The sequence below is a fragment of the Notolabrus celidotus genome, chromosome 6 (genome assembly GCF_009762535.1).
Source record: "Notolabrus celidotus isolate fNotCel1 chromosome 6, fNotCel1.pri, whole genome shotgun sequence".
NCBI lineage: Eukaryota > Metazoa > Chordata > Actinopteri > Labriformes > Labridae > Notolabrus > Notolabrus celidotus.
This window is the reverse complement of record NC_048277.1, coordinates 13,936,442-13,959,511: the sequence shown is the minus strand read 5'-3', so window position 1 is coordinate 13,959,511 and position 23,070 is coordinate 13,936,442. Positions and strand designations below refer to the sequence as shown.

Here is a 23,070-nt window from a genome sequence, read left to right as displayed (position 1 = left end):
TCAGGACACTCTTGAAAAGAGATTTTTTTAATTCAACTGTAATTTTTCCTGGTGGAGTGAAGGTTAAATAAATTTTAAAAAACCATGGTGTTCAATAGAACACTGATCATAGTTGAAATGTTCCGAGTTAACAGTGGTAGTTGTGATGCATGAATGGAGTTCCATCAGAAGTTAGACTATAGTCCCCAGTTTGTGAGGATCATTTCACACAAACCTTTTGAAGAGATTGCATCTCAGTGAGCCAGTGACAGAAATTATCTAAACCGACCGACACAAGTACAGTTTACCAACTGATACTAACTCAGAACAACCAGCAACCATGTTTGCAAAACAAAATAGTTCCCTCATCGCCCAAATGGAGCTTGTTAAGAGCTTCATGAAACTGACTCCAGAGGACAGGAAGAAGGAGGTCAGGAGAAGGATGTATGAGGAGCTGAGAGCTGTGGAGATAGAGCGCAGAGAGCGTGCCATGATCCAGCTCAAGATGGAAAGAGAGGAAAGAGAAGAACAGGAAGAAAGAGTGAGAAGACAGAGAGAGAAGTATCTGGACGAGAGGAAGATACAGGAGGCCAAACAGAGAGAGGAGGAGGAGAGAAAGGCCAATGAACTGAAGGCCCTGCAGAAAGCAGGACAAGAGAAGCTGAAGCAAGAGAAGCTTCGCTGGAAAAAAGTGATGCAGGTGGAGGAGCCAAGCAAAAGGCCCAGGTACACAACCTGTGCTCTGAAAGAGGAGCAGCAGGAGAGTCAGGAGGAGGCTGAGCTTTACCGCTCACAGAGGGGGAGAGACAGAGCCAGCCATGATCGCCTGACCTCTGACCTGAAGGCTCCCAAACATCAGGGTAAAAAGAAAACCCTGATGAATAACTGGGTTGGAGAGCCAAAGACAGACAGCAAGCCTGTCAGAGAGAAGCCCGACCCAGTCAACTCCACCATTGCTGCAAAGAAGGCCCCGCAGTCTGAAGGTTTTTATCATTGTTTGATCAAAGATTTTAATTACTGCACCTGTGAGGTCTTCAAGTTTTTAAGTTATACTAAGATTTATTCATTCTGAAATCATTTTTGAACTTAGTATATATTAAAAAAACCTGAATTAGCTTACAAAAATTGTGTTAAGAAGTCGTATTTTCATGGATTTCATGGGGTTTTATATCATTTGGATTTTGATTTGAAAATACGTCTGTGTTTTATAAAATCTCATTAAATATTTATTGATTTAACTTTTTAAATCAGTAATAAACTCTTGGATCCATATTTATTTGTCCTGTGAGTAAAATGTGAACTTTGATCTTCTTTTGACTTCAGAAAAAACAGACAAGCAATCACTCAAACCCAAAGAGCCCAAGCAGTGGCTGCCAGACATACTGAAGGTCCAGTACTGGATGGGCAGATACCAGGACCATAAAGAGAAAAAGGATGAGAAGAAGAAGCAGAAGGCTGAGGAGCAGTATGCTCGATGGACTGCCTTCAAGGCGAGCAGAGCCAGCCATGCTTTCCGGCAGAATGACTCTTACACTGGAGGATTTGCTGCAAACAGAAACAGCATCCTTAAATCTGTATTTTAATGTTCTTCTTTACTTTGTTTCTGTGTTGTCCGTGATTGAAAACAAATAAACTGCATTGTATTTCTCTGTAACCTCATTGTAATGATTACCATGAAACACATGAATACATGGTCAGGAAGAGTTAAGAATGCTCTGTATAAATTTAGGCCCAGCAGAGTTTTAGGGTAGAGGCTAATGTCAGCCAGCTAAATGCTAATATTAAGCAGGTGAAAAGTTAACTATGGTCAATATCTTTGTTTAAAAATAAGCTTGAAATGCAAATAACGGCTGAGGCCAAACTCAACTCATCACATCAAGGGACTCTAAATTGTTGTACCACATTTCAAAAATGTCTTCCAAGCACTTCTACAGGGGGACAAAGATAAGACAAAGATTTATGTAGATACTTCACATCTAACAATTTAATATATAAAAACAGATATGAGGAATGGGATGGTGTGGTAGAAACCTGACTTAAGTGCACAAACAGAGCAGCATGAAAATCATTCATGAACTTCATAAGAAGCAGAAAGGGAATAATACTGTAGATAAAATAGTGAAGTTATGAAAATAAACAATCTTTTTGCTGAAATATTAAAGGAGGATTGGTCATGTGTGGAGCACACAACATTCATCCAAAAGTTCAAAGTAAAAATTATATTTTTGTATACACCACAGAGGTCTGCAGTCTCAGTTCAACAAGTGTGTGTCATGTCCAAAAAAAAACTTTCTGGGAAACACATTTGGAGAGACAGAATTCATATGCCCTGATGTTACGGTCTTGTAGCCTGGTGTAATAAAAGCGAACATTATAATGAATAAAGACAGATAGATACACTGTGTACTTTTTATAAATAAAAGCAAGAAGAGAAATGGTAACCAAAACATCCAAACCCCAAGGCATGGACAGACAGAGTTACAGATATTCTTGTTACTAAGGGATGACTTTCTCTATAAAAGGAGCAAAAAAAAAGAGAGAAATTTACCGTTTGGAAAGAGAATACCACTCTTTGTTGACTATATCTGGACAAAAAGGAATTTCTAACACAGTAAAGACATTTTTATATGCTGGTTTGATAAAAGAGGTGTTATGAAGGAAAAGGCCTCTTCTCATTTTCACCCTCCATGCTTAGCTAAACTAGCTGTCTTTGACATGGAGCCTGAATGAAAAAAGTCTGCACAAACATTATGCAAACATAACTTAATTTGTCTGATAAAGCAAGGGTTTCGGCCAGTAGGTGATTTATGTTCAAATTAGTTATTAAAACAATGTAAGCGAGAAATACATTGAAATATAGGTAACAGTTCCATAAAATGTACCGTGATGCAGGCTACTTTACATCTTATCTGGTTAACCTGATGAAAAAATAACAGCCCAACAGTGCTGATACACCAAGTAAATAAACAATGTCATTTGCATCAGAAAATGAAAGTGCCATAATAATTTTAATTCAACTAATTTGTTGTTTTCTTGTAATATTAGGTTGCAGCATATGCTGGTGGTGTTCAAAAAACAAACAGCAATGGTCAAATCATCAGCATCAAATTTTTTGGAGCCTACAGAATTATTGAGATTCCTCTTATTTGTGGAGGGAAAAAGTGATGAAATGCAGTTATGAAACAATGCAAAAGCACAACGACAACAACAAAAAACAGTCAAAGTGAGCCAAACCAACAAGTTCCAAACCCATAATTCCAAATTCCACATTGTTATCACCATGTTTGAATTGCAAGGATTTTTTATTTTTCTTTCTTTTTTTGCAGGAACTGTGAGAAAATAAAGATTGAAGGTTGTCTTAGCAATTGAGAAACAAATGAATAGCTTAACTCAGCAAATCATTGTAATAACATATATATGGGGGAATTTAGAAATAAGCCTATTATTTGAGATAAACCCAAAACAGATAGCCATCTGAAATGTTTGGACGGGAGTCAAATTTATCCTAAGGTCTTTGTCCAGAGCCGGCCCTAACCGATTTGGTGCTCTAGGCAAGATTTTAACTGCTGCCCCTTGTATTGTAACTAACTCAAACACAATCACATCGGATATATACACTGAAAGACAACGTACATAAAGCTTTATGTTTTACAGGTTTCCTTTGTTTAAAAAAAAAAAAAAAAAAAAGACCTCTAAAAGGATTAATAAAAGTGTAATAACACTGATATTTAGCAGGAAAATAATTATACAATTTCAAAATGTATAGTGTAATAGTAGTAGAATTTATTCAGTCATTATATAACACAATCATTTTCACAGTGCAGACACTTTAAACAAAGCAAAAGTACTGTATTAAGTGATGACTGAAAAGGCAGAAGCAAAATGCTTATTTAAGCCTAGTCTACGTTTTCTATCTAATTAAGCTAACAGCTTCCAAAGTGTAAAGAAAACAACAACAAAACAAAAAAAGTAAATCATGAACACTTCAAAAACTGATTTGCATGCCATTATTTTAAAAACCAAAAGCGAATCACAAGCTTTTAAATGTTCACTGTCATCATTCCGCAATTTAATCCAAAATTAAATTAGATAAAACAATATTGTTTTTCCTATTGTCTCCAAATGTTCTTCCTAATTTAGTGGCGCCCACTTTGGATGGCTGGCGCCCCTAGAATTTGCCTATACTGCCCATACTCCCTTAAAATGTTCAGCTCAATCTTTACTCCTATTCATGCTTCCCTGTACCTGTCAGTAGCTACGGAAGACCCGTGGCTGCATCCTTCAGAAGCACGTCTCCTTTAAAAAGCTGGACTGTCCCTTTAATCCGCGGATCAGACCGCCGACGTCATCTATTCCCTGAGCCGCCTGTGCTGATTGGCTAACGGTGACGTCAACCTCATATTTTTTTTTCTCCTCTCCCTGCTGAACCATGACCTCATCGCTTTAGTTCAAGACAGTGCTAAAGTGCACCTTCCGTAACTAACCCCCTCCCTTCCCCACACACACTTACACACTACTAGTTTCAGCTTTAACCTAATCTATCCCTCCACGATCCAACACCGTATCCCGGCCTCATAGAGGGCTGGAGGAGCGGTGTGTTGCAGCCTGTAACCGCGCTCTCATGTCTCGTTTGTTCCTGGCGCTGTCACCCTCTGTCAGCTGTCCTGTCCCCCGACACACAGGTAAACACCAGGCTGCCCCATGAAGACCGCGCCACCGTCCCTTCACACATGGAGGACACACAGTTGAATAACAAACAGGAGTCGCGTGGAGCCAGGGGTGAGTATGGTGTACCTGAATTAATGAGATATTATGTTATCAAGTGCGTTGCTATACTCACAGAGCTCGCTTTCGTTATCTGCGCTCGTGCTCAAAGCTTCCCCCCCCCCCCCCCCCCCTCCCCCCTCCTCTGCAGCGAGTCTGTCAGCGCGCGCTCCCACCTCCTCTTTATGTGCGCGCCCGTCTTATAATGGAAATTAAACCGGTCTATTTTGAAGTTATCCACTCTGCAATTACGAAAAACACCTGATCTCTTATTGGCCGACTATTCGAGGTAGGTAGAACACGTCTCTATTTGTGTTTTCTTATCGTTTAGCGCGGTGCAGCATTTCATCAGTACATTCTGTGAGATCAATGGAGTGCTTCATTTTCGCATGCGGACATATCCACGCGTCATAACAACACTGGACAGGTTTCCTACACAAACGATACGAGGTGGACTTTTTTCATTAAAGAATATTTTGCGCTAATTATGCAACGTTTTAAAAAGCAATGGCGGCTGTCTGCATTGTCTCCTCGTCTTAATGTCAATGTAGGTTGGTTTATTATAGTGCGCTACGGCAGCGCTCCCTCCATCATTGTTATTAACGTTATCAAACACGCCACAATGTCCTATTTATTTCATTGTGCGCCCTTTCTCCTCATTGTATTGACTTAGTTCTTGAAGAAAGATTGTCTGCATGATTATTCATACAGCATTTATAGGCCACATGATGTATTTTATTTTAGGTATCCTTAATATGCATTGCTTCAGTATCCATGTCATGATTATTGTTGTGGTGAAGTCCGGGGTAGCCCCACTTTGTTATTCGACCCCGCAATTTGCAGCAGCCAACTGGGAGGGTATTGATTAAAGGGCACCCGTAGGCTTTATACTTGGTTATGTTGTTTACAGTATGATGATGCTCCTGCTCCACCAAGGCCAAGCAGAAATAGATTTTTCCAATTTACATGTTCACTGTACCAGCACTGATGTTTTAGCCTGTTATTCTGGTGCCATTGGTATACATTTAAAAAACAGGCTATCCACCTCATTGACGCTATTTGTGATATACACATTTATTTCTTGCACCAACAACCTCATGTAATGAATATGTAAATAAGTGATTTCCTATATTTAAGATGAGCATACACTGGATTTAGATGTTATAATCTTATCAATGGAGATGTGCGGTAGAAGCACTGACAGGACAGGTAGCTTACTGGTTATTTGGATCAAGTGTTTGTTAAAACACTACAGTATTTCTGAAGGGATTGATCTTTTTGTTGACATAAAATCAATGTAAAATTATCTTAATAATAATAATAATAATAATACATTTTATTTATATAGCGCTTTTAAAAGACTCAAAGACACTGTAGAACTGTTAAAATCAATACAAGCAATGAACACAAGTCAATCCAAATAAAATAAAATAAAACAAAAGCACAATTACAAATTAAAAGCTAACTTAAAAAGGTGAGTTTTTAATAGAGATTTGAATGTTGGAGGGTCAGAGCAGTTGTCATATGTTTTGGACCATAATTCAGACAAAAAAGACACGTATAACTTCACAAATGAATTGGAAATTTGAAACAAGAAATTTAGATGTAATAAAAACAATTTTTTTAAAACAATTTTACTTATTTTCATATATGATCAACAAAATATTCATAATTACATCCTTGGTTTCTTTAGGCTTATAGTCTATTTTGTATTAGAAATCAAATGGTCTAACACAACAGAAAGGAAATAGGTCACAAATATTGTGATCAGACTGTTTTTAAGTAACTATTAACCTATCTGCGCTTTGAAGCCAAGTCAGTGTTATCAAACATGATCTCTTATAACATTCTTCTCTATAATTTGATGAACCTGCTTTAGCACAGTGTTTACAGTGTTGCTTGAGTCCCTTATTTTGGTGGTACACATGACGCAAACACTCCTAAGAGACAGCATGTAAGCACACACGGATGCAAACTTTGAGTCCGTGAGAGCGCCTGTGGCTTGGAGCAAAGGCCGTGAGATGTTCTGATGATGTCATTGTTTGTGGTCCAAACAAACAAGTCATGCCTGACTTTGTATGAGGCTAAGAGCAGCTTTATATCAGTGTAGTCAAGGCTCTGGCCACAGGTGACGTTATGCAGGGAGTTAATGAATAACCTGGATGGTATTACATCAGCGCTTGTTGCCCTCCAGTTGCTCTCTTTGTGTTTGCCTCTCTTCCTGATGTCTGATATGACATTTTAGAGCTGGCCCATCATGCTTAACTCATGTTTTTGTATGACTATGTCTGCATGAATTACCCTTTTTATGGAGATCAACTTACTTCCTCAACCTTGTTTCATTGACCCAGTAGACAGAATCCTCGTTTTATTATCAGTCTTTGTTATCAGCTGTAAAGAGTGACAGTAAAGTCTGTTGATGATTTGTGAGACTGTTTTCTGCTTTACAACCAAGAAAATGTCTGAAAAAAAAGCTGTTAATTTTCAACATACAGGCCTTTAAATGTGTAACTAGCTGTTGTTTTGATCATCAGGGTAGTTGAGAAAATTGTATGATTGTTAATATAATCAGTTGGAATAAGCTAATTAGAACTCTCTCATTTGATTGGTCCCAGCTTCTTGTATGTGAGGATGTGCTGCTTTGACATTTTTACTTAAAAAAAATCCAATCAATTCATTCAAGCCAATTCAAACATATTTGGCAGTTCATTTTTCTAATAACAGATTTTATAACAATCAGTTTTCTGTATCATTTTAAACAGCAGGCTAGAAGGGACAGATTCACAGTTTCTTTTGCTGTGTTGTATACATACAAGGTTAAGTCTGTCTGAATACTGATGCTTCTAATGGTTCACACAACCTCAGAGTCAGAGCACTTCAAAGGGTCTGTATAGGTACTTTAAGGTATTCAAAATCCCAGACAAGCTCCAGAAAGAACCTCCAGAATAGACCAGTTGATCAGGTTCTTCTGGCTTCAGCCTGTAGTGAAGGTGTAACTGCTTTACCGCAACATTTAGGAGGTGCATATTCTTGTTTGCCAACATCCTTTGACTAGGTTAGTGAAGATGTGGTCAGAGAGTGTGGTCCAACCAGCTCAAAGCAGATACACGATAGAAACAAAGATGTGCTAAATCAGCTATCTCAGTGAGACTTAAACAGCAGAGAACACATCTCAGAAGTATATTAGTAATATTTTGTAAGATATAATTTGTAAGATATTTGTTGTAGACAACCTTAATGTAAAAGTCTTATCCTTCGTTATTCAAAGCCGCACAAGCTTATGTTTGGAGAATCTATTTATACATGAAAGTCTGAGTATATGTAGCACTGTCAGTTTGAGCTCTCTCCACTCTCGTATCATGATCCAGCGTCAGCACCAGTAGCATCCCATCACCATCACCCTCCCTGTGCCCCCTGCTCACCCCAGTCGGGCTGTTTCTATGGCAACAACAGAATCTGCTCCAGGCCTGTACACACTGCCTCTGTCTCCTCGCTTTCTCTCCTCTCGGCTTATTCTGCTCTGTTCAGCCACAGCCTCATAGCGAGCTCCTGGCTGCTACCTATTTTAAGTCTGAGGGGCTTGTTTGTTTATCCTCCCTATTGTTTCCTGCTGGGTGCAAGATGGAGGAAGAAAGTTCATCTTGCATAAGGGGTTGAGGCTGTGGTTACAGTGCCTAGTTTTGAGCTTTCCTTCTGTATCAATCATAATCTTATATCTCTGTCTCAGGTTTTTAGCATTTATGTACCCTATAATCTCATCTTTTCTCCCCCACTCTGGTCCACACAGACGGGGTCCACTGAGAGCGGGGTTACCATAGAATGAATGTCTGGCGGCATAAAAAGATGCAGAGCACCAAGTCTCCCTCTCACTACTGCCACACATGCAAACCTCCCCTCCCCATCCCTGTTCATTGCACAAGAGCGAGAAAGAGAGTGATAGAGGACGAAGGAGGGATTCAGAGTGAAAAAGTGAGAGAGGCTGGGCGGGTGGGAGAGCGGTCGCCATTAGACATTAGCATCAGATGTTGTGCTCAGCAACAGGGAAACAGGAAAAGAGAGAGAAAGATTCACACCCCTGGAAGCTGTGTTGTTAGCTGCTTGGCTAAAGGGCTTGGTGCCAAATAAGGTATGGTATAACAGGTGATGGGGCAGGTCGTAATGTGGCGGGGGGGCTGTTTGTGGGATGGGAGGTGCTGGTATTGTAGCTACGCTGAGTATTTCTGCAGTATGGCTGCAGGGGCGCACATCATGGGAAAAGTGGGAAATGTCACCATGTCAGTTGTGTTGTGTGTTGTTGTGTCCCTGCAGGTCACTACGTTGTACTTTGCTTCATGCAGAGATCCACCTTCACTCATCAGGATGACACAAGCAGGCACCCAAGAGTAGATTAACTGGATTAGCTTTATTTGTCTGTGTTGCGTCCTCGTTATATGCTGCATCATGTTTGTGCAAAGTACTGCAGGCACTATTTTCAGTTTTAGACATTTTATTTCACCAAAATGTGTCCCTTGTGTCCGCACACACACTAATACAGCAGCAGGTTGACAGTGTTTACAGTCTATATGTAGATGATCCTCTATGTTCCTGTTCTGCTACTCTTGCATCAGGCAGGTTGCCAGGCAGCAACAGCATTTGTATATCTATGTTCATGCTTGGCCAGCAGCCTATAGGATGCATATTGAAGCTGATGAGAGATGATGATGAGGCTTTGCTGTTCTGTACCAATTTGCTAAATGGTATGTTATACTCGCTATCCACGCCGTTCAGTTCAGTGCTTTTGATTGCAATTTAGCATTTTGTGTTTCTCAGCCTTTCCCTCCTTCTTAAGCAGTTCTTTACTCTTTATCTCTCTCCTCTTTGTCCATTGTCCATGACTGTCCCCTCTCTTACCTTGAGCTGCACGAGTTGCTAGGCTGGAGAGATCTTCGCTGACTCACATCTTCTATACCTCTCCCCTCCTCTCTTTTCTCTTCCCCTCCCTCCGCACCATTGGTGTCAGAGAGCAGAGGTGAAAAGTTGCAGAGCAGACTATTAAAGACGTCTTACTGATACAAAGATACAGCTTTTCTGCATGTCTCCTCTCTCTCTCCTCACCACCACAGTGGTGTGCAAACTGTTTTTCTTCATATGGACATTCCATTGCATTTTTTTGGACCTTATATCATGCATGAATGTATTTCTTAATGTTAGTCTTTTGCTATTTAGCCTCCCCTTTCTATTCAAAGTTTGCATATGTTGCTGGAATGAAAAAATTTAATGGAGGTTAAAGTTTTTAATGATATCCTTCCACTATCTGTTTCTGCACCTCTGTTTGTCCTACTCTCCCTTTTCAACCAAGCTTTAAACCTGCATTTAGGCTTTGGGGTAAATGAGAGGAGGCCCATTCATTTTTCATGATACCGCGTGCCTGTGAATGAATAAAACAACATGACTGCAGTCACATTCTGACCTTCTCACTTGTCGCATGACACCTAGTTGACCAACACACTGGTCTTCAACCTACACATTTTTTTAATACTGAAAGTTCTTTTAGACATTGAATAGTCAAATTTAGCCTAGCACTCTTTTTCTCACACGTGTTGTCATTGATCTTTCATCCCTGATAAATGATCTCGTGTGTGTGTGTGTGTGTGTGTGTGTGTCTCACATTAAACGTGTAGGTGCTGTGGTGAACATGAGCATGGAGGAGTTCAGTGTGATTAGTTGTGATAGATAGCAGGAGGCAGTTCATCAAGTTTATGGATGGCTCTCTGTGTGTGAGCACACATACATTCACACAAACAAACACACACACATACGCACATGCACAGGATGTCGCACAGGCTGTTTGCCTGTGTCCAGACCTGCTCTCTGAATTCCCCTAGCTTAATTTATCTCACGCCCTCAGTTTCCTGTTTCATGAGCTACCCTACAAGAGACCCTCGATCAACAACAACCAACCTTCACACACACTTAAGGCAGACACGCACACACATTTTATTGTGGTGCATGTCTGGCTAAAGTCTTGGCTTTGTATCTGGATGTGTGACATTGCTTCAGATCTAAGTAGTGATAAATCCCAATGGATCATCCAGCTGGCTTTTAAGCCTTTAAATAACTTTTATACTCATGTTTAGCATTGTGGCTATTTTTAACTTTAAAGATGCTCAAAGCCAGCCAATAAAAGATGATACAGAAGCATAAAAATACACTGCACCTGACTGTTTGGAAAATATTGGGAAATGATCTGTCATTGTTGCTTTGCATCAGTGGAGATTAAATGATTCTATTTAATTTTTATTGATTTATTTGCATGGGCTAGAGCTGGCTGAAGCTGAGGGCGAGAGGTGATCCTGCTGCAAACGTCTGATCAGTATAACGTCTTAAACAGTTGCAGTTTTGGAATAATATATTGCTACAATTAAATGAAACCATTTGCTCTCTATTTCTTCTTTTTCAGGCACCATGAATCAGTCAGCGCCAGCCCCTGTGGTACCCCTCCTCCACTGACCTTACCTCCTCCTCCTCTTCCTCCCCATCACTTCCCCCACCTTTACCTCACTCAGCTTCCCCTCTACCACACCCCATACCTCACTACCTCACATCTGCAACCACTCCACCCCTCCTTCATCATGGCAGGTGAGAAAGGGCCGACCAAGCGTAGCGCCATGGACATCAAGCGCCTGGCGAGCCTCATCCAGAGAGGGACTGGCCGTTTGCTGGTGATCGACAGCCGGACGTTTTCTGAGTACAACGCCTCACACGTGCAAGGTGCTGTCAACGTCTGCTGCTCCAAGCTGGTGAAGAGGCGACTGCAGCAGGACAAAGTGTCGGTCACTGAGCTGCTGCAGCCCAACGGGAAGGTGAAGGTGAGTGAAAGCTCAGCATATCTCCGGGTAGATGCTTTTTGAGTGGTGGGTCACAGTGATTAGAGAGTCTTTGCGGTAAGTGCTAGCCTAGAATGAAAGTGTTTGAATGAAATGTTTCTATCTGGCTGATGAGGAGAAAAATGGATCCCTTCTATCGCAGTAATCCTCCACAAAATCCCTTTAAAAAAGCAAATTGTCATTTTTACACTCTGTTTTAGTGCTCAGCCAAGATAAGCAGAGTGGCCGCTAGTTTGGGCCATATATTGACTGCACTCACATAGGTGGGACACTTGATAGGCTTAGGGATTTCCAATAGGGCTGCACAATATTGGGGAAAACTGACATTGCGACATCTATTATTTTGGTTATATATATGGTTATATGAAAAAAAAGATTTATACTATACATGAAACAAATGCAGTGTGTTTTTTAGGTGCATACCAGCCCTGCACAATACCAGAAAATATGTCTTTCCTATTGCGTTTATGAAAGGAAGTGTGACACATACATTAACTAGGAGAAACAGTGCATATTAGCCATAACTTACATTATCTGTCTATCTATTGTTCTGTATGTCCAAAACTATTCCAACATTCGCAACATGCCCTTCCGACAATCAAAATAAATCAAGAAAGCGCTTTTTTCAAATCATACTGAACCAGGTAGTTAAGCACAGTGACACTGATAGTTGTCAGGTATGGACGTAGCCACTGCTTGCAAGCAAATTACAGAGACCTGCGCTATCCCCCCTCCACTGAGCACTTGAGTCTTTTCAATCAAACCTAACTCCACAAGGTATATTTACTCAATAGCATACCACTGTTTTCTTTAAATGAAAGATTAAGACCTAATGAAGGAGAAAAGCATTAAAAAGTGGCATGGCTAGACTGGACTGCCCCACACATCCAGAATGCTTTGCTGCTTGCTTCTTCGAGCAACAGCTTCATGTAAAATACTATTACACATTAAATACCTCTCTGCATTTTATTCTGGTGCGTTGGTGACACCAGTGTATGGAACACAGCTCACTTTTTATTTGACAAGAAAGATATTGAATGGGTGTCTTATACACCAAATCTTACAGTAATCATAGGGTAGCTGATAGCTAGCTCATGCTTTATCTGACTACATCAAATTGGTGTGAAAGCATAGCCATTAAACTCAGGCCTATTTCATTTGATAGCTTTCTTTTTTCTCCAATTTATTTATTTAATTGATAAATTCAGATATTTATATTATTTGCGAATGCTCATTTTGCAATAACAACAAAACTGCTATTTATTGTGCAAGATTTTCCTTTCCATACAAATATAAATGTTTTTAATTGGTCTTCTTGGATACCTTGGCCGTGATTTGAAACAGATCATTTGTGCTGTATTGCAGTTGGACAAGTCAGCATTATCTAACTTGTTTAATAAGAATGAAAAATATGTTTTCAACAGGGACTTTTCTGTCAAACTATCCTGTGGAGAACTTCCTTGTGTAAAGAGACGGAGGCAATATGATGGTCTGCAGCTCTATGATTTAGAGATGAAGTGTAAGGGAACAGTACTCTGCCTCTTCCAGGCAGCCGTCAGAGCAAGTGGGAGCAAGAACTTCCCCCAAACCTGAGGACTCAGATTCAGGTTTCCCTTTCAGCAGTTAATCATCCTGCTGAAGCGTCCATGAGCATGGCACTTACTCCCTGACATCTTCATGGGTGTCCCCAAGCACTTCAGACAGTCTGACCCTTGCACCACTGTGAATCTTTGCTGGCCTCCTCAGTGCTACACTGAGCCTGCAGCACATCAGTGGGTGCTATAATTGGAGGGCATGCAGCCGTACTGTATGTTTGTTGCTTATCAGTGGCCCTGAAATTGGATCCTTGCGTTTTCCATGACTTCTCCTGTGAATATGACAGCCTTTTTTCCATGGCCCATCCACTCGCGGCATGCTGACTCCTGTATTTTTAGTCACTGTGTGAAACTTAAGGAACTCTGAGAGGGGAAACCTAAGCAGTAGGGCAGGGGGTTGTGCGTTTCAGTGTGTGGGAGTTGGTTTGTGCCCTCCTGTACTGTAGTTATGTGCATTCATCGCCTAACAGCAACACATTAATAAAGCGGTAGAGATGACACATGAAATTCCATTTCCTGGTTGCTCTCTTTCTCAGAATGTTATTTTTAGGTCTTAATTTAACTCTTTAGCCTGGTACAACCAGGGCACTAAACCGCTGATTCACAAAGGCTGATGACACGTAACAGGTGACTGGAATTTTTTCTTAGGTGTGACACATGGGGTTTAGATGGCTGTCCATAAAATGCTGTTGTTTCTGTTTTTCTTCTTTTACTTCCTTGTTACCAGGGGCATGTAAGTCAGTCTGACCTGTGACACATCTCACTCTGTTGAACCTGTATGTGTGAATGTGATGTATTGCCTGCTTCCATAGTATGCCCCATATAGTGACTGCATCAGATCTGGTTCTAGAGAAACATACTGGCTCTATATTTCCATATGATGCTCATTAAGAGAACATGATTCAATGAAAAACCTGCCCTGCCCACTAAATTAGAGATAATTACACATCATTGCTTTGGATTATTGCTTTGCGGCTCTTGTTGGTTTACAACAGCTGAAACTTGTAGGTGACTGACACTCTCCTTATGGCCCTATGGTAAATGAAGGAGAACTGTGTATTATTGTTACTTTCTCATGTAAAATGACCTTCAGTTCAGCTAATAGCGTCTGTGTAATTGCTACGTTGGCAGAGAGTCTCTGTGCTTGTGCAGTTTCTCACCGACACTCTGTTACACCAATTAGTTCAAATTCAGCTTCATTGCAAGGCCTTCTGGCAGTCAAACCCACATGCTTTTCTTCTCACTCAAAATGAACTTCTATTAACTGGACAAGGATCTTGTATAACACCTCTTGTGTTGGTGCGTTCCACCAGTCTGAAGGGCACACAGGAGATCCTGCATCTCATGACTCATCCCGACCAAAAGTTCCAGTTATCCTCGGATAATGGTTTTATTTTTAGGATGTTATGATGATGCATGACCTACTATTGCAGTCTACAGATTTAGACAGGGTAAAAAAATCTGTTAAAAACAGACCTCAATTGAAGTGGAAGAGGCTGAATAAGCAACTGTGAAATCTGAGGAGGTCTTCCAAAGACTTCCAGTTTCGTTATTTTATTCAGTGCAGCCGGTCTGAGTGTGTTTTATGCTAGGTCTATTGGATCCATCTCTGTGTGGGGTCCTGAGGTTGGCAGATCTCACACTGTGGCCCCCCATAGAGCCGTGTTACCTCCTGATTCCTCTCACTTTCTATCTCCTGACAGCTTTGTCCATCCGTCTGTACGTCCTCCAGAACCAGCGCCTCCAGCTTCCCACCATGCAGCCGTTCCTTCTTCATTTATTCATTTTTTCTTTTTTCTTCCTCTCCCTATATCTGGTGTTGCCCCATTGCTGGTTTGTTATTATCCATTCCCCACCCCAAGTAAAGAGGATAAGGCTTGCGATTAATGCTAGGCTGGATAAAGCTCGAACCAGCCGTGTGAGGGAGGAGGGCCTGACAAACCCAGACTCCTTTGTTATTGGCTAAGCATGACATCATCCTTTTTGTGCGTCCACTGGCAGGCCGCAGGCTGGGCACGTGCAGACTGGCTGTGTGGTGTTAAAGCCGGCTTCCAATAGTTCCCCCTCCCTCACCTCACCCTTCACACACACGCACAGATACACACATATACATCATCTACCCCCCACATGGCTCTGAGCATCACCAGGAGCTGCCTCAGCCAAGCCAAGACAGCAAAGGACACTATTGTGGCTCTTTGTTGGGGAAGTGAATGCAGGAAGCGGGAGAGCAGAGCTAAGGGTATTCATGGATGGGCTGCCTCCACCGCCTCCTCCCTGACTGCCTCACGCCTCACATCCCATTGAGCACTAATAGCCTGCATCCCCCAAGGCGCTGCGCTCACCCTCTTTCATAGTAGCTTCTAATGCTTCAGTTAGCAGAGCTGAATGAACATCCATGACCAGCGCTGCAACAATCAAAATGGTGTCCTCTTTCTTCTCTCTTTCACATTCCATCCCATCATAACCTCTTTATTAAAGCTCTCTATTAATGTAGGTCAGATGGAGCTGGATACAGTAGGTTAGCTGGTTGTGGACCTCTGCTGGGAGAGCGATGGCACAGGCTTAGTTGGGAAACAGGGCTTCCTCATGCCTTTTCTGACAGGCTGGAGGGCAGGCGACTGGTTTCTTGGCTTAAGCCCGGCTAATCCCTGCTGCTGTGGTAGGGCCAGCCGGCCGGGCGGGCCTGACAGATGGACCAGAGGTTTTCACTACCAGAAACTAGCCAGGGGAAGCACCGTCCTGCCAGAGCTCTGATGAATGAGATCCAGCAGCCTAGTTACTGACATCACTCTTACAAGCTGTCAGTGGATGTTAAATATTTATAACCATGAGCTTGGTTCAGATCCTAGAGGCATTAGCTTTGTAAATTATTTTCATGGTAGAGAACATCAAAAAGTCATAAATATGACAGTGATTTGGCTTTTTTGATATGAACTCAAAATTGTTAAATTAGTATAATGACACAAAATAAGTGGCTCTGGTTTTCAGTGTGATCCACAATCAAACCTTCAGAATAGTGTCCCTATGGACATACTGTGTCTGCTAAAAAAACAATGATGACAATGTTCCAATGTTGTGAAATATATGTTTCCATTTGGGTAAAATGAAGTATGTGTGCTTTAGGGATCTGTTCCTCATTCTAAAGTTGATTCTGTTTAGTTTTAGTGTTAAACGCATACTTAAGTTGTTCAAACTTATGGCTTTATTAACTGCCAAAAAGATATTTCTATTGCTGTACTTTACCAGTATACTAGTCCTGTTCATGAACAGTTTATATACAGTTCCCTGTGCTTGTTGTTTGGTTCAGTGTAATGGACATGTAGCAGCAGAGAGATCCAGGCGCTGGCTCTGTGATCTCGTCTGTGATCTTAATTGGTCGGACTGGCTGAGTGCCTTGCTGCGTAGCACAGGGGGAGACTGCACGTGACCAGTTAATGCATTTATGCAATGAAGAAGATCCCCATCAGTTCCACTCATGAGGCACCACATGCTGTGAATCCCTCCTTGGAAGGCAATTATGATACATGACGTGTGATTCATTAATAATTTTGAAGAATCCTGGGCAGGAATTCCTGTAAAAACGAAAGGCAAACTGATGCGCTGCTTATTTTAGTGTCAGACACAGAGCAGAGACACAGTTTATCATGTATTTGGAAAACCCCCAGCAGTTATCATAATGGTATTGTTCTGGACGCAGAGGTTTCCAGTAACTTCAGCACAATATTTCAAATTGTGGGGCAACACATGAGTGTCATCTGCCTTGACAGTAGCAGCAGAGCTGAGAACTTCACTGATGACTCACTGCGTGGATTGTTTCCCAGATTACCCAGAGGGCAACTCAGGGATTTTTCTTCTATGTTTCATTCACATTTTTTCCTTTGCCAAGTTAAAACAAAGACATTGTAGCCGGCAGTGGTTTTCTGCAGAGCCGGATATGTCATGTGTTTGCCTTGATGAGGTCATGGCATGAATCACTGTTTGCTTTAAAGATCCTACTGTTTGACATAGACACACAGTCACAGGCTGTATGTAGTTACAGGCCTGCTTTGGGAGGCAGGAGTTTATGTAGAAATGAACTTATAATTTATTGACTTAAATGAAAGATGGAGGGTATGATTCATAGATTATTTTCAGATATGAAATATGGCTTTCATTATATACAGAGTGAGGGGAATGACGTGGTTTAACTGGATTTACGGCATGTGTGTCCTTTTTATAGACAACAGTTACTTGTGTGTTACATGGACAGACCAGCAGATGGACAGAGAAATGTCATAATGTGTGCGTGTTTGTGTGTGTGTGTGTGTGTGTGTGTGTGTGTGTGTGTGTGTGTGTGTGTGTGTGTGTGTGTGTGTGTGTGTGTGTGTGTGTGTGTGTGTGTGTGTGTGTGTGTGTGTTTAAGGTCCACTGATATTGAAGGAAATAAGGGTGTGAGCAGATCAGGTGACCACATCTCTAAAATGATCAGCGATGACCTCACTGCACATGCACAGAGGCATCAGGGACTTTCACCACTATGCCACATAGTCACATCCTTGTGTGAAACACACAAGCACACACATGAACCCAAAGTAAAATATTTCCTTTAATAAATGAACTCTACAAACCTCAAGCTGCAATATAAATGTTTATAGTAAACCCACAGTTTCAACCAAAACACAAACTTTAGTGCTTTTGTATTTGGTCCTCATAAGTATAGCAGTACAACAGATACCCTGTGACACACAGATTACACCTACACTCGCACACATAGAAGTGGCAGCTGCCAGTGCCAGTCAATGACATCATCCAACTCCAGGGTGGTGTCTTTACAGTGAAGGGTGCTATATGTCTCACCCTGAGTGTGGGACTCTTAAACTGACAGCTCTACGGCACAGATAGGTCACTGCTTGTAAGAGCAGGTCCTCTATTAGTATGTAATGTACTGAATGTAGGGTCAGGTGTTGTAGGATAGCTGAACCATTAAGCAGATCGACATGATGAGTCTGTTAATGTGCCTGTAAATCAGGTTATGATACATTTCTAAGGGGCGATGTGTTAAATATTTTCTGCAGCTTGTCAATCAGTGCAAGTAACAAGAACAACCACATCAATGTGCAGAATGTTTTATTCTTCAGTCTCCACTCTCAGGTTCCCAACAGATTTGTATTAGTATTTATTTAGTCTGAACTTATAGATACAGTAAGTTTTAACAAGTTTGTACACGAGTCAAGTTGTTTTTTTTAATTTCAGTGGGACATCCCAGAGAGGACACACGGAGAGAGTTCAGGAATGTGGGGCCATTTTTAGACTGTTTGTGCTGATGTTGTGTCACAGGCCAGTTCACACACAAACACACATACTGTCCTGCTCAGCATTGACCTTGTCATCGGTCAGTAACACTTCTGAGGTCAGGGGGAAACCGTGTTTCACCATCTCCGACAAGCGCTTACTTCACGCCCACGTTTCAACAATTCAAGAGATAACTTTGTTTCCAAATGACCAGGCATCTATGTTTCATGGTGTGTGTTTTTTGTGAGTGTGTGTAAAGACAGCATTGACGGTAAGGGTGAGCCTTCATTGACAGCCTTGTGTTGGACTCCTTGTATATCATATTACACAGGGTCATTAATGAAGAGGCCCCTTTCTCTTGACAGACACGTCAAACTATTCTGTTCTTTGTTTCTAAATTGCATTAATAGGAAAAATGCACACATTAACTTTTTCTCTATCCGCCTAATGCTTTCCTTGAAATCTCCTTATCTGGTTCTTGCTGTCTCCTTTTGCAAATAAAAGTAAAATAGCCTCTCCCCTTGTGACCAATCCCTGCTTATGTCCTGCTGTGATGCCAGCCTTCAGATCCTTTAACGAATGCTCGGGTGCAGCAGGATCTTGGCATTTGTTTTGCCAGTCCCACCTTCTGTCCCTCTCTGTACCCTATCTCTGTTTCCCCACTTTTTATCTCCTCTGGTCCGCTCCCTGAGATTTCTTTCCCTCATCTTTCTTCATAGTCTCCCTGTATTTCATAACCATTAATTCATCTGTCTCCCCTTGGCCCCTCCTTTTTCAGTCTCTCTGTGGCATTCCTTGTTTACCTGCAGTGTGCATGCGTCAGAGGGCCGTGGTAAGCACGATAGTAATAGTGCTGTAGCACTGCAGAGGGATGAGAGGTCTGTACTACTGCTGCAGTCTGACAGCCAGCCTCTCGCTCCCTCAGGTCGTTGACCTCTAGCACTGCAGCAAACGCTATGCATATTAAATACGGAGCTGTAGGTGTAGCTTTGCACAGACACTCAAACATATCATTATCATACAATATTGACTGTCATTCACAAACCCTCTATGAAATATAGAGGTTGCTGTTTCTTTCTAAGTCCCTGGAACACATTAAAAGAGGATGTGAGGATATAAATACTTTCAGCTTGTTACTTGAACCATTGAGGGACTCTGAGCTCGATCTCATTCTGAATATCAGTCTTTGTTGTACCGTGACTAAAACACATTATTAGAAGCACAGGAACATAAAGTACAAGTTAGTGATTTGAGAGAGAGATTGAAGGTGTGTCGACATACGGAAAAAACAGCAGCATACAGTTCACCACATTTAACACAGTGAAGAAATGAAGAAGCAGGATTGGTCACTGATCATTTAATTAAACTTGAATGCATCATTCATTGCTTGTCCAGCAGCAAATAACACACTGACTCTATTTTTACAACAGCACTCATTTTATGTTTGTAATGGAACTTTTTGCTGCCCCACTCATGTGTGTGTGTGTGTGTGTGTGTGTGTGTGTGTGTGTGTGTGTGTGTGTGTGTGTGTGTGTGTGTGTTTGTGTGTGTTTGTGTGTGTGTGTGTGTGTGTGTGCATAGTTAAATGCCCGTAATCCTCAAGTGTTGAGATCAGGCTCCCAATTTAGACCTGATCCCATTAGGATTATTAGCCAAAATTATCCAGGGTTAGTAAAAATGGACATGAGGGGGATTTTAAACTGAGTGGCATGAAGATTATCATTTCAGAAAGAAAAATAACTGATGTAATGTAAGACTCAATAAAGTCAACATTGAGTAAACACTGGATTTTAAATTTGAAGCATATGCTGATTACACTTATAGCCACCAGAGCTAAAAATTACTGCTGTTTCATTAAATTGATACATGATACATGACACACATTTTTTGGATTTTAAAGCAGATTGCATGATAATGATACATTATGAAGTAGAACTGTTATAGATCATCAGCAAACCTGAGAGCTGGTCAAAATTGTAAACTAGTTTGATAGCTGATAAATCTGTCTTCACATTTTTTTGTTCAAAATTTGTCAAATACTTGCTTTGTCTAACTTATGCAATGCAACCGCTGCATGTCATTGTCATTAATGATGGCAGATGAATACTTAATGTGTTTTAAAGTGGTTATCAACCAGTTTTGAACCTTAATAGATCATAAGAATATTGACTTGTTGCAGTGTATACAGGCATCAGTAGAAATATGACAGGAACAAAGGTATTGACAGTTAGGAAATGAAGAGCCACAAAGACTAAAACCAGCAAACAAAGAAGGCATAAGCAAATGGACTAGCAGACCTTTTGAGAGCAGAGTGTAATCTCTCTTGTCACCCATGATTCATGCGTCTGCCCGGGCTTATCATGCTGTTTTGTCCGTTTTTGTGCAGGATGCAAGCAGATAGTACAAAACCAGGTTTAACTGGGCTAGAGTCTCCTTTATCAAAGCTTCACATACTACCCTCATCCTGTGTGAACCACCTGCATGGCTGTCTGCCCAGCTCTGTGCCACAGCTGCAGAATCATAATCATATACAATCATATATGCACTCTGTTTACAATGAGGCATCAGGATTACCACTTCTTTTAGCATACGCAGAGTAAAAAAGGGAACAGGAGGCAGGCTGGGGTAAAGTGCAGTTGTGCCTTGAGGCTAGCAGCTTTTCAATGGAACATTTGATATAAGGATGTTGCTGCTGTGTTATGGTAAACAAAAGAAATGTGGCTGCTTCCCCATCTAATCCCTTTAATTGTCCCACACTCTTTTGTTTCCCCTTCATCGCCCGCCCTTTTTCTCGCCTCAGTTTCCTCTTGTTCCTTTCCTTCCCTTTTTATTTTACTCTCGTATCCTTCTTCTCCATCCCTCCTCCATCCTCTTCTGCCCCACCACTGCACCCCTACCCCACCCCCCCTCGATCTCACCCTCCTTCCGCTCCCCCTCCTTCCTCCTCCCCCTCTCCTCTCCTGTCCAGTGGCTGTTCAGTGATGCAGTGATTCATAGCTGCAGTAGGAGCTGCCTGATGGTCATGTGACCAAAGCCTGCCTGACAACATGGGGAACAACACGGCCAGGCTGGTTTGTGTGTGAGTGTGTGTCTGCGTGCATTCGAGCACATGCTTACTATCTCCAAAGAACACACACACACACACTCACTCACTCACACTCAGGCAGAAAACCTCTCATCTTCCTCACAGTCTGACACAAACAGCATCACACTGATGCCTTTATGGATGTCTGCACCCTTCACAACATATACCTTTTATTATTTTACTGGTATTGCCTCCAAATTACAACAAACAACCCTCTCAGCAGTATCTGCACCGTAAATACAGTCCAAGCGGCACGGTGCAACACTCAGCCCTGATGCATTATTCATAACATCATTCTCACAACCTCGTAACTAACTTCAGAATCACCTGTAGTTCATCCTGCTTACTGTGCAGTCACTGACATCGATGTAGCCAGCGTTCAGTGTCATAACTCCTGATGATATGTGCATGAGTTCATTCTGGTGTGTATGTGAGTGCAGCAGAGTGCTCAGGTGTTTGGGGACACAGTTCCAGAGTCAGGTGCAGCTTTTTTTTCAGACCAAAGGAAACAATGATTGCTTCTTTTTGGGTGATGACACAGGATACATTGCATACTACAGCAGAACTGTAAATTAATCTCTCCCTCTTCCTTGTTCTTTACTCTTTGTTCAGGTGGAGCTCGGCAGGAAGCAGGAAGTGGTGGTTTATGACCAGAGTTCCAAGGAGGCGGGACATCTGTCCAAAGACGGCTTTGTGCACATTCTCATGGGAAAGTTGGAGGGCACCTTCCACAAAGTCTCCCTGCTCACTGGTAAGTGAGTCGGTGCTGTTAAAAAAAAATTATTTTCTAATCAGCATGACAGAAGTTGTTTCTGAGTTTGAATAGACAACCTCATCCACGTGTAGTGTTATTTCTCCTTTATTATCAACACCATCCTGTACAGCAGGCAGGTGAGCCTCACCTTTGAGTGTAATTGTTTGCAGTTGCACAGTTTGGTCAGCAGATGTCACCAGTAAGCACAACAAGTTGAGTCACGTTATATCAGTTGTTCCTCATTTCTTAACTGGTAGTCCTCAGATTTTCGCAGTTATATTTGCTGATAGAAAAAGAGTATTAGAACCATACTGCCTGGATACAAAGCCCCTCTCTCTGATGGCTCTTTGATGTTTCAGCTCCCCTCGTTCTCCCACCCAGCATCCCTGAAATAAAGCTGAAGCTTAACTTCAATCCTCTGGCCTTATTTACCACAGTTATTATCCTGTCATAGTGTCCACTAAGCACACTAAGACTTATAATTGAGCCCCGGCAAGACTGTTAATAGCCTCGTTGAGTTAATAACCTCTCGAATGCGGTGGCTGCAGCTTTTTAACAGACAGCATTACACACACATCTACCCACAGAGGCTTATAAATCCATCCCAAATGTGTCAGCGCAGAAAGGAGAGCGTAATCTGCCTCAGTCAGGATTGGGAATGAGACGGCAGAGGCGCACCGCTTGGTTCAATCTCCACCCTCTTCTCTACATCCCCTCATCCCCATTCCTTTTCTTCTCCTCCTCTCAGCTCTCTCC

At 41.7% G+C, this 23,070-nt stretch overlaps 2 protein-coding genes across 2 annotated transcripts in view; both read left to right on the top strand.

Annotated features, from left to right (window-relative positions):
- The first annotated feature begins 188 nt into the window (after positions 1-188).
- Positions 189-1,633, top strand: LOC117814651 (trichohyalin-like). Its single transcript, XM_034686110.1, has 2 exons — positions 189-962; positions 1,303-1,633. The coding sequence occupies exons 1-2, from the start codon at positions 320-322 to the stop codon at positions 1,560-1,562; spliced, it is 903 nt and encodes a 300-aa protein (XP_034542001.1). The 5' UTR covers positions 189-319; the 3' UTR covers positions 1,563-1,633.
- Positions 1,634-4,374: 2,741 nt separating this feature from the next.
- LOC117813841 (dual specificity protein phosphatase 8-like) overlaps positions 4,375-23,070 on the top strand; it is a 21,898-nt gene continuing 3,202 nt past the window's right edge. Inside the window, exons 1-3 of the mRNA XM_034684879.1 lie at positions 4,375-4,758; positions 11,183-11,591; positions 22,173-22,311. Coding sequence (XP_034540770.1) covers positions 11,355-11,591; positions 22,173-22,311 — 376 coding nt within the window. The 5' untranslated portion in view covers positions 4,375-4,758; positions 11,183-11,354. The remainder of the gene's footprint in view (positions 4,759-11,182; positions 11,592-22,172; positions 22,312-23,070) is intronic.

Excerpts from the sequence above, each read along its gene's own strand:
- LOC117814651 (XM_034686110.1), top strand. The coding sequence starts at position 320 with ATGTTTGCAAAACAAAATAGTTCCCTCATCGCCCAAATGGAGCTTGTT. Across the intron at positions 963-1,302 it reads GAAGGCCCCGCAGTCTGAAG|AAAAAACAGACAAGCAATCA; the intron begins GTTTTTATCATT and ends TTTTGACTTCAG.